The 18,166-nt window shown below is 42.8% G+C and overlaps 1 protein-coding gene across 1 annotated transcript in view; it reads right to left on the bottom strand.

Annotated features, from left to right (window-relative positions):
- The window catches only part of FREM3 (FRAS1 related extracellular matrix 3), an 89,273-nt gene that overhangs the window by 13,632 nt on the left and 57,475 nt on the right, over positions 1-18,166 (bottom strand). Inside the window, exons 7-16 of the mRNA XM_075860402.1 lie at positions 17,314-17,463; positions 16,368-16,577; positions 15,739-15,936; positions 13,832-13,996; positions 12,506-12,688; positions 11,536-11,666; positions 3,636-3,794; positions 2,404-2,707; positions 828-959; positions 290-621 (exon numbers count right to left, since the gene is read on the bottom strand). Of these exons, the coding sequence (XP_075716517.1) occupies positions 290-621; positions 828-959; positions 2,404-2,707; positions 3,636-3,794; positions 11,536-11,666; positions 12,506-12,688; positions 13,832-13,996; positions 15,739-15,936; positions 16,368-16,577; positions 17,314-17,463 (1,964 nt within the window). The remainder of the gene's footprint in view (positions 1-289; positions 622-827; positions 960-2,403; positions 2,708-3,635; positions 3,795-11,535; positions 11,667-12,505; positions 12,689-13,831; positions 13,997-15,738; positions 15,937-16,367; positions 16,578-17,313; positions 17,464-18,166) is intronic.

The raw sequence follows: 18,166 nt of genomic DNA, 5'->3' as shown, positions 1-18,166 counted from the left end.
CATGTGGAAAGGGGGGGTTGTCCCATCAGGACGTTACTACATATTTAAAATGTAGCGCATACAATGATTTATTCAGCACTGACATGTTCTGCAGCATTGTACAGAGGCTCACACAGGGCAGAGAATCACAGTCTGGTTTCTATTTCTCAAGCATACACACACTCTAGGGCCTATTTGCCTACGCAGGTGTTTGGAGCTGGAAGAAGTACATAGTTGAACATACAATTTCCACTATATGACTAAATATTGGTTGCAGATGAACTATTGTTATATATGCATATTTACTCACCTGTCCATCAGTCCCTATAGTGCCGCTGCAGTCCGTCAGGAGCTCAGACATATCATAGTAGCTATTGAATTCCCAGAGACAAGCTTCTAGGTTGAGGTTACGGTAGAAGCGCAAGGACTTAGCTGATCTCAGAGCAGCACTGTACTGGTATGGAGATGTTTCACCTATCAGTTCATCATTTTTTGTGTTATCCGTAATAAATCCATACTTGGTAGGAACTTCATTGTAGTCCAAGAGGTTAGAACACTTATGGTTGCCAACGCGTGTGCCATCAGGACTAAGCGTTAGTTCAAAGTTGGACATGTGTCTAGTTGATACAACAGGAAGCATACCTGCGATATAAGCATTTCAGGTATAAATGATAAAACGTGGTTGAACTGTTTTGTTTTATGCTATATCTGATTCAACAGTTCTGTCGATGTCTACAAAGCATTTATGGAGTTCATATACTTTTAGTTACTTCTGCATAAACTAACAGCACAGAAATCATCCTGGTAGAATCTAATGATAAATTGGTTAAGAAACATTGAAAACATACCATCCATATGTGGCATTGTTACAGTCAGCTTTATTAGGTTAACATGGTCTGGATCCTCAGGGCCAGTGTACCGAATCTTTGCTGAAAAAGGTTCCGCACCTACTGTTCCTGGAACGCGGGGTTGACAAAGACCTTGAAGAAGAAGATAAAACATATGTTTTTACTTGATAATCAATGGGGGATAAGGTGCTTCTGTGCTCCAGGCATAGGATAAAGCATCTCTAAGGCCTCATTTACACGAGCGTGTGCGTTTTGCGCGCGCAAAAAACGCAGCGTTTTGCGTGCGCAAAAGGCATTTGACAGCTCCGTGTGTCATCCGTGTATGATGCGCGGCTGCGTGATTTTCGCGCAGCCGCCATCATAGAGATGAGGCTAGTCGACGTCAGTCACTGTCCAGGGTGCTGAAAGAGTTAACTGATCGGCAGTAACTCTTTCAGCACCCTCGACAGTGCATTCCGATCACCATATCGAGTAACCTGTTTAAAAAAAAAGAGGTTCGTACTTACCGAGAACTTCCCGGCCGTTGCCTTGGTGACGCGTCCTTGGTGACGCGTCCTTGGTGACGCGCCTCTCTTGACATCTGGCCCCACCTCCCTGGATGACGCGGCAGTCCATGTGACCGCTGCAGCCTGTGCTTGGCTTGTGATTGGTTGCAGCTGTCACTTGGACTGAATTGTCATCCCGGGAGGTCAGACTGGAGGAAGAAGCCGGGAGTTATCAGTAAGTCAGAACTTTTTTTTTTTTTTACACGTTCACGTATATTGGGATCGGAAGTCACTGTCCAGGGTGCTGAACCAGTTTAACTCTTTCAGCACCCTGCACAGTGACTGTCTCCTGCCGGGTTCGGTCAAAACGAGTTCGACCGAACCCGGTAAAGTTCGGTTCGCTCATGTCTAAGACACTCCGTTTGGATTTTTGTAAACAGAAAAGCACGTGGTGCTTTTCTGTTTACATTCAGTTTGACAGCTCTTGCGCGAATCACGCAGTTCGCACGGAAGTGCTTCCGTGCGACCTTCGTGGTTTTCACGCACCCATTGACTTCAATGGGTGCGTGATGCGCGAAAAACGCACGATTATAGAACATGTCGTGAGTTTTACGGAACGCACTCGCGCTGCGCAAAATTCACGCATCGTCTGCACTGCCCCATAGAGTAATATAGGTGCGTACGACACGCGTGAAAAGCATGCGCGTCGCACGCGCGTATATTATGCTCGTGTAAATGAGGCCTGAGTCCCTGTCTGCTTCCCAGTCAGAGTATACCTCAACTTAGCATTCCCTAGGTCAAGATCACACACAGTTTTGATGCAGTTTTTCGCTCAGTTTTCTTTAGCCAAAAACAGGAGTGGGCACCAATTTTTTCTTTATACCTTTGCTTCCTATTTTATACACAGTATTCAATATATGTAAGAATAGAGAAGACAGAAAAGGTAAAAAAAATAATAAATGCCAATATCTTCCGTACTTGGTGTCCAGCTGTCCCATTTAAGTGGTTCCTCAGGTATGTAACTAGATCATTTATATGGTACTTTCATGATTATAGCCCAATGTATAGAAAGATATTTTATTAGAACTAACCTTCTTCTCTGCTGACGGTGACTATGGGGCTCACCAGTTCTAGGCCAGGATCTCCATTAGCATTGACCGCCCTTGCAGCACACTGAACCCTGGAACCAGCATGGAAGTAGATGGAGTCCAAAGTGATTGACTTGGTGTCAGTAAAAAATGTATTAGAATCCACTTCCCGCATAGGACTGGTTACCCCATCGCTGCCACTAGGAGCACTGACCAGCCAACGATACTGAGTAAGTGTGTCATTAATATTCTCAGCACTGCAGATGGAGCCTGTTTTTTCATACTCTGAATATTTAGGATTGCATGCCTAAGAAACAAGGGATGTCATTAATATATTAAGAAATTCATCAATTCTCAGTGAAATATGCCTAGGTGCACATATCATAAAGTATGAAATTAAGTATCCACCATTGAGCACCATTTTGCAGTGTATATACGCTATATAAGGAGTTGTGTAACTTTGTAAATACATTACATTACTTATATTGTACTAGTCCGTAGTTAAAGCCTGCATAATAGATCAGAGCTGAATTCACAATTCTGCTGGTTACTGTAAAGCGTCAGCAAGTATGTTGTCGCACGTATTCCAAAGAATTTAGCTTCTATAATGCAATGAGACAGTCTGTTTTTTTGTATAACAGAATACTGCACATTGCTTGGTGTATCGACCACGTCCCAGAATGCAAATCACCAGAGGACATACACTTTAAAATAATAACATTGCGCAAAAATATTTTTGTAAATTCATATTATATTTATATTTTATACAGATTAATTAAATGTTTAGAAAAAGTAATGTAGAAAAATATCTATATGTGTAGCTGTAGTCAGTACCCTTGAGGCCCAAAGTTCACTCAGCAATTTAAAAAAGGAGGGTTATAACAAGTTGGTGAAATTACTTCTACAGAATGCAAATAATCCATGCTAGATGGCGCTGTCTCACTACTCAAATGAACGTATATTGTTATCTATGTCAATGTGTTATTGTTAGATACAATGGCATGTAAAATGATTAGTGCTTAAATTGGCCAAGCCTATATTTTGCACCAGGGCTCAGGAAATCCAAGCAAATCCACTGAAATTATACGTTGTATCTACAATATATCAGACAACAAAGCCAACAATGCCTAATGGATATAAGTGACATCAAATGGAAATCTATTTTATGGAAACATGAATATTTTAGACATATATTTTCTGTCAAACAGCTTATTATGAGATTATACATTTCTTACCGTTACACATACTACAGGGTAACCAGTTGGAGGCCTTGGATTTTCTTTTGTTTTAGAGGTATCGTCATACATCAAGAGAGAAACAACCTGGGGTACAGCTGGGAAAGTCACATCAGCAACACTATCCATTTCTTCAATGTACACAATAGCTTTGTTCATCTGAAAAAATAAGATATGTATCATAGGACTGGTAATGATTGTCTCTGGCACATGCATTTATGATATATTGTTGCAACAAAACTATGGAGAATTATCAGATGTCCTGGTATCAAAATTAGGGCATGATGTTCTAGAAAATAGATCTATGGACTGTGGCATCCAGTACTGTAACTGAATGCAGAAACATAAAGGCGCTGCAGTCTCCCCGCTTGTAGGGGGCACTACTGGGCAGTTCGTTTGAGCTCTGTTCTCTGCTCCTCTTTACACACACGAGGAAACAAGAGCAGCAATAGCAGAGGAGGAAGCCCATCCTGCAAGAAACCTGTGAGCCAGTCAGCAAGGAGAGATGGTAAGTGGATGTATATGTCTCTGTACATATGTCTCTGTGTGTGTGTGTGTGTGTGTATATATGTTCTGGTATGTGTGTGTCATTTGTGCCTATGTGTCTATATACGTGTCTGTATGTGTAGATTTTTCTGTGTGTGTGTGTGTGTGTGTTTGTGTCCTGTGTGGGTATAGTTATTAGAGTGTGATATCTATGGTGTTACATAGGACTGCAGGTTACATTTACTACATTATCTGTACTCAGAGAGTTATCACTGTGTTATCTGTGGTATTACATAGGACTGCAGGTAAAACTACTACGTTATATGCACTCATAGAGTTATCACAGTGTGTTATCTGTAGCGTTACATAGGACTTCAGGTAACATCTACTACATTATCTGTACTCAGAGCGTTATCACTGTGTGTTATCTGTGGTGTTACATAGGACTGCAGGTAACATCTACTACATTATCTGTACCCAGAGAGTTATCACTGTGTTTATCTGTGGTGTTACATAGGACTGCAGGTAACATCTACATTATCTGTACTCAGAGAGTTATCACTGTGTGTTATCTGTGGTGTTACATAAGACTGCAGGTAACATCTACTACATTATCTGCACTCAGAGAATTATCACTGTGTGTTATCTGTGGTGTTACATAAGACTGAAGGTAAGGAAGAGGTCGTCCTGCTGACAAAAGATAAAATAAGGGGAGGCCTCCATGACTAAAATAGATGGCAGGGGTAGCGATTTGGTTGGCCTATGGGTTTACAAAATAGGGATATAGTAGGAGGGCTAGTAAGATAAGGGGTGGGGTTTCTCTCTCCCTCTCTTCACCAGGACGCTGAAGCAAGAACATGTTCTTCCTCTCCTCCTCACCGATGGCGTCCGAGGAAGATCTTCTGCAGCAGTTGAGAGCCTCTGTCGCATCCAGGGGCCCTGGATGGCTAGGAATCCAAGTAGCAGCACTGATTGCGGGCCAGCTGTCTGTTCCCCTCCTGGAGATGGCAGTGGTCCAGGGTATGGGCCCGGAGCGCTCTCCTGCAACGCCGGCTCCCTTACTCCCGGAGTTGACCGAGGTACTGTCCCGGCATTCCAGGGGGACAGGTATGGAGCGAAGAGAGCCCTTCTCCCCGGTTACACCTGATGAGGCCTGCACTTCAGGTGCGACGCACAGCATGAGGCGCTCGCGCCCGCCCATCTGGCTTAGTCCGGAAGTGATCCCGTGGCCGCGGCGCCGCAGGAGGAGCCCCTCTGTGGACCCTCCAGGTTGGACTGCCGGGCAGCCCTCCGCTGCTCCTCGGTCCGCTGGCGCCCGGTGGTCACAACAGGGATGCGGCCTTCACTTCCGGCCACCCCCACTCCCTCTTCCTGTCATGACGATAGTACGGCGGCCCGGCATGGGGATGATCCAGCCAGAGGGCCGTCTGGTCTGTGGGTCGTGGACACTGGGCTGCCGTATAGCGACGGTGAAAATGGAGGACGCAGGATGTGTGGGTGCCAGTCAACGAACAGCAGGTAGCTAGTTCCTCCGGCCAAATGATGAGAGACCTGAAGATTTGCCATCAGGATGCTGAGACGACTTCTTCCCGGTTCCCATCCAGGAGATGGAATTCCCCGTGCCCACATTACCAATGTGGACAGCACCATGCCGGGAGCGGAGCATTGGAAGATGGTAAGCTAAGGGACTCTACACGCGGACATTCTGTTGCGGCTGACGGGATCACAGCGCCTGGGCAGCCTGGGGAGTTGACTCCTACTTTACCTTTTCCTGCTTTATTGATGTCGGTTATCGGTTCAGAATTAGTCGCGTCGGGGGTGAGCGCGGCTGGATCTGGGGTACCCGTGACGCAAACGAATGTGGGTCGGGATAATCTGGCTCTATTTTTGGGGTGCTTAAAGGAGTTAGTGGGGTGGCTGGGTGTGCCCTCCGCACAAGGGGCTGCGATCGCGTCGCCAGTCGCGGTTTGGGCGGGCTCCCCTGTTAGCGCTCCGGTTATTGCTACCGGTGCTGTGATACCCTGTAGGTCGGTGGACACCGTGGCGGTATCAGTGCAGACGGAGTCGCCGAAGGAAGTAGATTGAGTGCGCTTGGATGATCGCGCGCGGGGGAGGTGTACGCGTGTTTCTTGGGCCCGTTAGGGGCCTATCTTTAACAAGAATTTAGGGAGCGTATTTGGAAGGATGAATACGTTGATATTTTTCCCCTCCTGCCACTAGAGAAGTTCAATTTAGTTAAAGTTAAGCGTGATGAAACCAAAAAGTAGGAGAAAAAATGCAGGTACAAGTTGATCCCAAAAACATGAGTTAATTGGTTGCAGGCTTTTTCTATATTGGCGAGTGTTATTGGGGAAAAAACGCCGGACTATTGCTCAGCTCTATTTTATTATCTGAACGTGGTAGGGGAGGCGCACAGGGCTTATTGGGGTCAGGCTTGGCTCCGGTATGACGAGCAATTTCGTCAGCAGAAAGCGGTTCTGCCTAACATCTGGTGGGACCATAAGGATATAGCATTGTGGTTGAAGGTGACTGCGCCGTTTAAAACGGGCCAGTCCTTTCCTGGGAGCGGGAACATATTCCAGTAATTTAGGGCAGGCCTCAGGCTCCAAGCTTGGAACGTGTTGGCAGTTTAACAATGGGCAATGTAAACTTGGAGCCACTTGCAAATTTAAGCAGGTCTGTTTCCACTGCAACGGTCAGTCTCACGGTGCTTCAAAATGTCTCAAAAAAGGGAGGCGGCAGGGCGGATCCCTCGGTTCCTCTGGTCATGGGGTGACTCCAGTGATGCTCACAAAGATGGCCCCCTTTCTAAGGTGGTGTCGGAGAAACTTAAGAAGGAGGTTGCCTTGGGTAGAATGGCGGGCTTTTTCCGACAGTACCTGTGCCGGTTTGGATGTTTCTCCCCTGGGGGTGGTCCCAAAACGGGAAATTAACAAGTTCCGACTCATAAACCATTTGTCATTTCCAAATGGGACGTCTGTCAGTGACGGCATAGATCCAGAATTGTGCTCTGTCGTCTATACGTTATTTGATTCTGCGGTGGCGTTGGTGCGCACTTACGGGAAAGGGTCCCTGATGGCGAAGACTGACATTGAGACGGCCATCCGATTACTGCCAGTGCACCCAGACAGCCAGCGGCTGTTGGGATGTTACTGGGATGGGGGCTATTATGTTGATCGTTGCCTACCTATGGGCTGTTCTGTTTCTCGTGCTTACTTCAAGGTTTTTAGTTAGTTTTTGGAATGGGTAGTTAGGGATGTTGTGGGGGTGGATTCGGTCATCCACTATCTCGACGTGGGAACGGGGGGTTCCAGAGTTTGTGCGAACCTGCTGGAAATGGTTACATGGTTACATGGGTCTTTGGCGTCCCGTTGGCCCCGGAAAAAACAGAGGGCGTCGACGTCTATTTGTTTTTTGGGGTATTACGATAGACTTGGAGGCCATGGAGTGCAGATTGCCTGATGACAAGCTTTCTGCTTTGCGTTTGGAAGTTGACAGGGCTTGTCATCTTCAAAAAAATCACACTGCGGGAGTTACATCTCTTGGCGATGTTGTATCTGATGATGACAGGATGATTGCAATATTGTTTTGGTTGGGGAGCTTTTTCTGCTGGTTGCACGGTCGCCAAGGCCAATCGCTTTGTGGCGGCCATTGCTTTCGGTTTTAAACTCTGTGGGCTTGTGGACGTCACAAAGCATTTCCTGGTGGGCCAGGCACTGCGGGGATTGAGACGAGGTGTGGTTGTGAGGGACCATAGGGGTCCAGTGTCACTCCAGTCATTGTGTTTCATGGGTGATGTCGTGTGGCTGGTGTGTAGTTCGCCTTATGTGAGCAAGCTGTTTCGTTTGTCTTTCTCGCTGGCTTTCTTTGGAGCTTTCCAGATTGGGGAATTGGTTTCACCTAGTTCTTCTAGACCAGGTTGGTTGATGCAGGACAAAGTGGATTTATATATGGATAGGGTAGAGATAGTTCTCCGCCACTGAAAAACTAGTCAAACTGGCAGAGGTTTTGTTTGCGATACCCGGGAATTTAGTATGTCCGGTTTTTTGCCTAAGAGTTTTTAGCGGGAGTTAGCCTGTCGGATTCCCCATGGCTTAGACATAAAGATGGTATGTTTTTGTTGCGATATCAGTTTGTCTCCATCTTTAAGAAATGTCTGGTGGCATGTCACGTGCGTGCCAAGCAATACTCGTCCGACTCATTTCGTATTGGGGCTGCGACGGAAGCGGTGAGGTGGGGATTAGACGAAGCGGGTGTACGGCGCATAGGGCGATGGGAATTGGCGCGTTTCTGTTCTTATGTTTGCCCTCAGATGCTGTGATCTGTGTCTTTGTGTAACAGTGTTCTGGGTGTGTGCATTCCGCCCGTGAAGTGTTTTGATTTCTGCTTCTGTATGTGTTGGTGTGCGTGTATGTATTTTACTTATTTTTGCAAGCAGAAACCCCTGTATGGTGTGGATAATGGGGCATTCGTATGTGTACTGGGGCGCCCTTTGGGTGGACGTGCAGCCGGACGGTCGACAGCTCCGGATTCCTCGGGACACAGCGGCCCTGCATTGGATGGGTTTCCGTGGAATGGCCTGGAGTCGGGTGTTGCCTGAGATTCATAACTACATGCTGTTAGACAGGGCACTGGACAGACTGGTACTGCACATCGGGGGTAATGATTTGGGCTTCTGCCCTTTTCGGGAACAGGTGCGGGATGTCAAGCATGACCTGCTTTGCTTGTGGTCATTACATCCCAATCTGGTGACGGTTTGGTCGGAGATGGTCCCGAGGAAGAGTTGGCGTATGGCTTGCTCAGTAGAAAGGGTCAATAGGGCCCATATTAAGGCCAACAGGGCCATATCTGGCTTTGTGGCACGCAAAGGCAGTGTTGCTGTTCTACATTGGAACTTGGAGTCTGGGACGGGGAATTTTTGGAGAGAGGATGGAGTTCACCTGAACAATGTGTGGATGCATATGTGGAGTCTGGCTTTAATGGACGGAATTGAACGAGTGGTGGGTGTGTGGAGGAGCTCACAGTCTTGAGGCGGTCAAAGCTTATTTCGCTATGGCGGGGGGAGTCCTTGAAGTAGGTTGTAAAAGTGGTGGGGAGGAATGCATCATGAGATGCACCCCCCAATTAGTTGGAAGACGGCTTCTTAGGGTGTTACCCCTTTTGAAGGCTTGTATATATTGTGAAGGTCATCTGCAAAAAGGCAATCGGTGCCCCCGAGCCAGGTTACAACTGGGGTAAGGTATTGGTGGGCAGATGACCAGTAAATAAAACATCGGTGGCTTCAAGGACTTGCCCCTGTCATTCTGTTTGTCATTGGGTTTGTTAAATGTTAGTGTTATGACCCTGATAGGGTCGCGGTTTGTTATTTATTTATATGAAGAATTCCTTTGTGGGAATTAAAGGTTATTTCAATTTGTTATTAGTAAATTCTTTATTATTACAAATAATAAACGGCTGCTGTGGCCATTAAAATCCAACTATGTTTCGGTGTCTGCTTTACTAAAAAGGTAGGATTCATATAAGGGTACACAACTCGACTTATTTGAGTCATGTCTACTACATTAACTGTACTCAGAGTTATTACTGTGTGTTATCTGTGGTGTTACATAGGACGGCAGGCACCACCTACTACATTATCTGTAGTCAGAGAGTTATCACTGTGTAATCTGTGGTGTTACATAGGACTGCATGTGAAATCTACTACATTATCTGTAATCAGAGAGTTATCACTGTGTGTTATCTGTAGTGTTACATAGGACTGCAGGTAACACCTACTACATTATCTGTAGTCAGAGAGCTATCACTGTGTGTTATCTGTGGTGTTACATAGGACTGCAGGTAACACTACTACATTAACTGTACTCAAAGAGTTATCACTGTGTTATTCGTGGTGTTACATAAGACTGCAGGTAACGTCTACTACATTATCTATACTAAGAGAGTTATCACTGTTTTTTTATCTATGGTGTTACATAGGACGGCAGGCAACATCTACTACATTATCTGTACCTAGAGAGTTATCACTGTGTTATCTGTGGTATTACATAGGACTGCAGGCAACACATACTACATTATCTGTAGTCAGAGAGTTATCACTGTGTGTTATCTGTGGTCTTACATAGGACTGCAGGCAACACCTACTACATTATCTGTAGTCAGAGAGTTATCACAGTGTGTTATCTGTAGTGTTACATAGGACTGCAGGTAACACTACTACATTATCTGTACTCAGAGAGTTATCACTGTGTGTTATCTGTGGTGTTACATAGGAGTGCAGGTACCATCTACTACATTATCTGTTATCAGAGAGTTATCACTGTGTTATAAGTGGTGTTACATAGGACTGCAGGTAACACTACTACATTATCTGTAATCAGAGAGTTATCACTGTGTTATCTGTGGTGTTACATAGAAGTACAGGTAATATCTACTACATTATCTGTAATCAGAGAGTTATCACTGTGTGTTATCTGTGGTGTTACATAGGACGCAGGTAACATCTAACATATTATTTGTACTGTGTATATGTATGCCTGTGTGGGTATATATGGGTCTGTGTAGATATATATGTGATTGTGTGTTTATATATATGCCTTTATGTATTTGTATATGTTCCAGTATGTGTATATATATATATATATATATGTGTGCCTGTGTGTCTATATGTTTACCTACTGTATGTGTATTTGTTTATATATATATTTGCCTATATGTCTGAATATCTGCCTTTATGTATGTACAGTATATATGTACCAGTATGTGTGTGTCTATATATGTGATTAATTTTTTATTTGTGGAGGGCAGCACTAGAGGGTTCTGCACAGGTCGCCATCCAAACTAAGGCCGGCCCTGGCATGATACGTAAATGTTTTGTAATAAATAACTTATTACATAATCAAATTACATTTCCTAGGATAGAACTATGTTTTTAAGAGAGAACCCCTACATCAAAGTACACCCAAGGCTGATATTATACACTGCACTTCATATCAAAAGCACAACATTAGGACAGCGAAAGTACCCCCTAGAGACCTGGCATGGACCCCCTGGAGCATATCTACCACAGAACCAATTTTATGACACACCAATTGGACACGATTAAAAAACCTCAGATCAGGGGTGTTCTGACATATGGGACCTCCAATTGCCCTGAAGAACACTGGGTGACCATTCTAGATGGATGAGGGCAGTCCTATTATTGTTATTGAGCAGTAAAAGTGTGGCCCACGCTTCACCTAAAAACATGGTCCAATAACCCTTTGTTCTCAGGAACACAATGGTTCCCAGATACTGGTCCCCTATGATCCGACTTTTATGACATGACTGATTAACATGTCGTAATCTATTCTGGGAGCAATGTTCCTCTCTCTTCCAAAAATCAATATTTGCTACAGAAAAACTGCTGGATTCTTACCTGTGTTTCAGCTACCATGTTATCATCCGGTTTTAAATGAACTGTGAAAGCTTCACGCATTTCTCTCTGGCCATCATATAATATTTCTAATTCAACAAAGTGCTCATTATCCCCTTCTTTAAATTCAACATCTGTGGAAAGAAAGAAATATCAATGTTAAAAATGCTAATCTAGAATAACGAGCTCAAATCTTAAAGGGGTTTACCGGCAATTTTTTTTTAAAAACGCAACTAAGTTATTATGCACCTGTAAGCTCTCTAATGCAACATGTATGGCTGTTCTTCGATTCCCCTTCAGCTTATTTTGCGCTCCAACAGCTCCAGCAGCATTGTGGTTCCTTCATCAAGCTGCTGTTACCATGAGACCTGATCTCCTACATTTCCCATCACACCCCGCCGCACCGATCAGTCTGTTTGCGCGTTCACAAGATTCTCTGCTCACTCATTTGGGAGCAGAGAATCTCGTGACCTAAACAGTTATCGGCATCCACAGCATCTCCTGCATCACGTAATAAAGATGCACTCAACGCGCATGCTCGACCGGGTGTCGGACCCGCACCAATCATATACTGATGAGCTATCTTATGGATAGGTCATCAGTTGTCCATTCATGGACAAATCCTTTAATAATACTTTGCTGACATTTCAAAATAACCAGGAGGGCTTAAAAAAATATAGATAAATCATTGGATATAGAATAGCTGCTTTAGCTCTTGCATTGCCAACATAAGGCTGGAACTCCACATAAAGGGTAATCTTTTAACTTGAATGAAAGTTTACACAATAGGACCGACATTCAGTTTGTAAACATTTGTGAGCAGGTTTGGATGAAATCTGGTCGGTCAGCCCATTAACTCAATGGTGTGCCACATCAGTAAAAACTGATACTATATAGAAATGAGTAGGATGCAATGGAAATGGAAATTAATATTTTCATTCAAAAAAATAAGTACAATATATGGATCTCATACCTTCAGATAATGGGTTGTAGTCTTCACCAGAAGTGGCTGATCCATCCTTAGTGTGAACTCTTACAATGGACACTTTGGAGCTGTCACCAACACGTAATATTGGGATCTTCACAACAGCAATTTCTCCTACTTCCTGAGGTTCTTTAACACTGTATTTCACTTCCGAAAATCTAATAATGGGTTCTGTGAAAATTCATATAATTCAGAGGCGATGATTTAAAATACTAAGAAATTTATATCAAATAAGATGTAAGATAAAGTGCTTTCAAACATCATTGCATATAAGATGTCAGAACTGCAGATTTGTGTCCATTTCCATGATATAATGTAAAGCTTGTTGGGGATTTTAGTAAAAAATTTTCATAGAACTAAAGAAGTTTCTGTAAAAGATAACTATTGACTCTTTATAGACAACATATATCCCCTCACCAGACGGTAGTGGTGTGCCATAAGGCAAAATACGGTTTTACGGTTTTTGTCCTAGAAGAACTTCTAGGACATGCTCCTACTACTGCTTCTATGAAAAAAGTGCGATCATGTTATTGCGTCATGGAAATTCATTTCCATTTTTACGAGCAATTATTGTATGCTGCGTTTTTTTCCATATAGGAAGAAACACAAGAAATAGGGATATGCATGCTCTTACAATCAGAATTTAGTAGAATTAAAGGGGTTTTCCAGGATTAGAAAAACATGACCGCTTCCTTCCAAATACAATGCCACACCTGTACATGGGTTGTGTCTGGTATTGCAGCTCAGCACCTTCATTTCACAGGAGCTGAGTTGCAATACCACTCACAAACTGTGGACAGATGTGGTGCAGTTTTTTGGGATAAAGCAGGCATGTCATTATTCAAAATCGATATGAGCATTATAAGTGGCATAGAAGTTAGGGGTTTCAATAGCAAAGATTAAAATGGGCCCTATGCCAGGGCAGGATGGCATCCATGAACCGAGGCAATGAATTTTCTCTGGAGAGGGACGTTCATCACAGATTTTGTTTTCCACCCAGTAGCAAAGCGAATGAGGGCAAAGCCCCGCATCCCTCCAAGAGCCCCTTAGCAGCTGCATTGTCTGCCTCTATGGTAGGTATGCCCTTTAACATTATGGATATTTTGCTTTAGTTTAAAATGCAATATTAAAGAAAAGTAATTTAAATGTCATCCGATCTTCATTTTGTACTCTAAACGAATTATTAAACTTATGCTTACAAAGTATTTGTTCCTAATTTCTATATTTTCGTATATGATCAATCATTGTATGCGGTGATGAAAAAAGCTACAAAGAAACGGCAGAACATCCATTCATAGGAAATGAGTAACTCACTGTCTTCCACATCCTTTATCTTCATCAATGTTTCTTTTTGATCTCCAACTGCAGCTCCAAAATGTGAGTCACTTTTTGGAGTCCCAAGAATTAGTCTGAATTCTTCTTCCTCTTCATAGATTGTATCATCTATAAGTGTCACCACACATGGCTTCTCAATCTCACCTGAGGATATGTGCCATTAAGATTCCAGTTAAGTTGAGAACATTTAACAATGCCTTAACATACTTTTAGTTAAGATGGAAAAGTATATACACTACCGTTCAAAAGTTTAGGGTCACTTAGAAATTTCCTTATTTTTGAAAGAAAAGCACTGTTTTCTTCAATGAAGATAACATTAAATTAATCAGAAATACACTCTATACATTGTTAATGTGCTAAATGACTATTCTAGCTGCACACGTCTGGTTTTTAATGCAATATCTACATAGGTGTATAGAGGCCCATTTCCAGCAACCATCACTCCAGTGTTCTAATGGTACATTGTGTTTGCTAACTGTGTTAGAAGGCTAATGGATGATTAGAAAACACTTGAAAACCCTTGTGCAATTATGTTAGCACCACTGTAAACAGTTTTGCTGTTTAGAGGAGCTATAAAACTGACCTTCCTTTGAGCTATTTGAGAATCTGGAGCATTACATTTGTGGGTTCGATTAAACTCTCAAAATGGCTAGAAAAAGAGAGCTTTCATGTGAAACTCGACAGTCTATTCTTGTTCTTAGAAATGAAGGCTATTCCATGCGAGAAATTGCCAAGAAACTGAAGATTTCCTACAACGGTGTGTACTACTCCCTTCAGAGGACAGCACACACAGGCTCTAACCAGAGTAGAAAGAGAAGTGGGAGGCCCCGCTACACAACTGAGCAACAAGACAAGTACATTAGAGTCTCTAGTTTGAGAAATAGACGCCTCACAGGTCCTCAACTGGCAGCTTCATTAGATAGTACCCGCAAAACGCCAGTGTCAACCTCTACAGTGAAGAGGCGACTCCGGGATGCTGGCCTTCAGGGCAGAGTGGCAAAGAAAAAGCCATATCTGAGACTGCCTAATAAAAGGAAAAGATTAATATGGGCAAAAGCACACAGACATTGGTCAGAGGAAGATTGGAAAAAAGTGTTATGGACAGACGAATCGAAGTTTGAGGTGTTTGAATCACACAGAAGAACATTTGTGAGACGCAGAACAACTGAAAAGATGCTGGAAGAGTGCCTGACGCCATCTGTCAAGCATGGTGGAGGTAATGTGATGGTCTGGGGTTGCTTTGGTGCTGGTAAAGTGGGAGATTTGTACAAGGTAAAAGGGATTTTGAATAAGGAAGGCTATCACTCCATTTTGCAACGCCATGCCATACCCTGTGAACAGTGCTTGATTGGAGCCAATTTCATCCTACAACAGGACAATGACCCAAAGCACACCTCCAAATTATGCAAGAACTATTTAGGGAAGAAGCAGGCAGCTGGTATTCTATCTGTAATGGAGTGGCCAGCGCAGTCACCAGATCTCAACCCCATAGAGCTGTTGTGGGAGCAGCTTGACCGTATGGTACGCAAGAAGTACCCATCAAGCCAATCCAACTTGTGGGAGGGGCTTCTGGAAGCATAGGGTGACATTTCTCCCGATTACCTCAGCAAATTAACAGCTAGAATGCCAAAGGTCTGCAATACTGTAATTGCTGCAAATGGAGCATTCTTTGACGAAAGCAAAGTTTGAAGGAGAAAATCATTATTTCAAATAAAAATAATTATTTCTAACCTTGTCAATGTCTTGACTATATTTTCTAGTCATTTTGCAACTCATTTGATAAATATAAGTGTGAGTTTTCATGGAAAACACAAAATTGTCTGGGTGACCCCAAACTTTTGAACGGTAGTGTAGGTTTCCATAATACCGTGCTAGAAATACAGTACCTGGGAGAAATACTACTAAAGAGTCGTCAGTGTTTGGCCTCTCTTCATAGTCCAGCGTAACCTGGGCAGAGCCCTGGCGGGTGTAGCATCGAACTGAAGATTTATGGCTGACGTCACCACTCCGGTATATGATAGCTGATACATGTTTATCCTTTTCATTCACAATATATACCGCCTCCTTGAACTGCACCTTGGGCACTGCAGGTAATACATTGTTAGGAAATTACTGTAATTGCAATGACAGTGGTAGTAGATATTGCTGGTGCAGACTATATTGTAAAGTTAGATCACTAAATGTGCTCTGTTTTTTAATCCATATTTATATAAAACTTAGTTAGGACACTTATCATCCTATATATATATTGATATGTAAGATTATTAAGCCCATCATAATAGGTGTACTATTGAATAAACACATTCACATATGGAATATACCCAAGGTCTAGTTAAATTAAAATTCATGCAGGAATGGGCTTTAAATATAGGAAGTTAATGTTGTAAACTAGGTTGTATGCCATAATGCTTTAGTAAACTTGTACTAATACTGTATATGTATTAATATGTATCATATGTAATTGTTACTCTTCAGCACTATACAGAACAGGCGACTTAATGACAGAAAAACTTACAGTCAGAGATGGTGTCGTTGATAGTGGCGGTGGTTTTGCTTGGCTCCCCAAGTACAGCATTTACAGGCATTTGAAGAACTAGTTCAAACTTTTCAAGACCCTCTAAAGCAGGTTGGCCCAAGTCATCAAGGATGGTCACTCGAAAACTTTGCACGTTCACACCAGGGGAAAAGTCAAGATTTCTACTAATACCAACATAATCTGTTCCAGCTGTATTGTGAAAGAAACATAACTAATTAAAAAAGTAAAGTTGCTAAAAGTATTCTGTCATGTTGAACATGCAGTTCAATCTATGGATCAGGAAGAGCTGAGCAGATTAATGTATAGTTTGTGGGAAAACATTCAATATAATTTGTTTTTATTCATTTAAACCTCTGCTCATTCTAGGTTTAGGAGTCCAGTGGGTAGTCCTACTCAGTGATTGACAGCCCTTTCGTGTATGTGTGTATACAGAGATAGCTGTCAATCACTAATTGGGACTGCCCACTGGACTCCTTAGCCGAGAATAAGAAGTGATTTAAATGAATACAAGTTCTATGGAATATTTTCTCACAAACCATACATCAATCTGTTCAGCTCCTCCTGCTCTATAACATAGTCCCCTATAAAACTAGTTGTTTGTGTTATCTTACTCTACCATGCCTTTATAACACCATCTTATATACTTATATCTCGCAGCAGCTTCTTTGCTGCCCATCAATAGTCTGTTGCCCCCCAGACAGAATACAGAGTGCCAGAAATAAAGGCCTGTATTCTACTGACATACTTTTTATTTTGCTGCCATGCTCTATGATCAGATGCCCCTGCTCATGGGTGGTGCTGATAATAGATTTATACCAGTAAATAGCTGGATATGCAATTCTTTCATATACAATCCTTCTTTCACCAAGGGATGACCTATGCTTTACATACTTTTCTAATAAAATAGTATTTTCACTTTGCTCACCATCTGCAGACAGTGGCTCTGTTTTCCTGGAGCGTACAGTGACTGTCGCCGCTTTAGAGAGATCTGTTCCTGTTCTCCACACTCGAACTTCCACATATCCAACACTTTCATCAACAAGGTAATCCGTGTCAGCAAAGTAGAAGGCTGGCTCTATGGATTACATATATCATTTATTGTTAATTTTTTTGAATATATATCAGCCATCTACTATATGAGAATATATATGTATATATATATATATATATATATATATATATATATATATATATATATAAAAATATATATTGTAGCTCAATGTGCAGTGTTGCATTGTTAACTCATGTAGCATTTAAATCTGGTAAACTGGTTTCAATGTTGTAACAGATGATGAAAGTAAAAAAGTGATCAAGTGATCATACTGGGGTTACATAGTTACATAGTTAGTACGGTTGAAAAAAGACACATGTCCATCAAGTTCAACCAAGGGATGGGAAAAGGAAAGGTAAAAATGTCTACACATAGGAGCTTATATTTTTTTGTTCTAGGAAATTATCTTTGCCTTTTTTAAAGCCGTCTACTGTCCCTGCTGTGACCAGCTCCTGCGGTAGACTATTCCATAGATTCACAGTTCTCACAGTAAAGAAGGCTTGTCGCCTCTGCAGGTTGAACCTTTTTTTCTCCAGACGGAGGGAGTGGCATGTACCTACCCCCTGTAGGTAATGCTGCACAGCCCCCCTGTAGTTAGTGCTACACAGCCCCCTTATACATAGTCACCCTCCATAGATGGCACTCAACCTACCTTCCTGTAGGGGACGGCTCCAGGAGAAGTCCCTCACTTCTCTGTCCATATATGAACAGTGAAGTGAGGGACTTC

The sequence above is a fragment of the Rhinoderma darwinii genome, chromosome 1 (assembly GCF_050947455.1).
Source record: "Rhinoderma darwinii isolate aRhiDar2 chromosome 1, aRhiDar2.hap1, whole genome shotgun sequence".
Classification (NCBI taxonomy): domain Eukaryota; kingdom Metazoa; phylum Chordata; class Amphibia; order Anura; family Rhinodermatidae; genus Rhinoderma; species Rhinoderma darwinii.
This window is presented reverse-complemented; position numbering and strand designations above follow the sequence as displayed.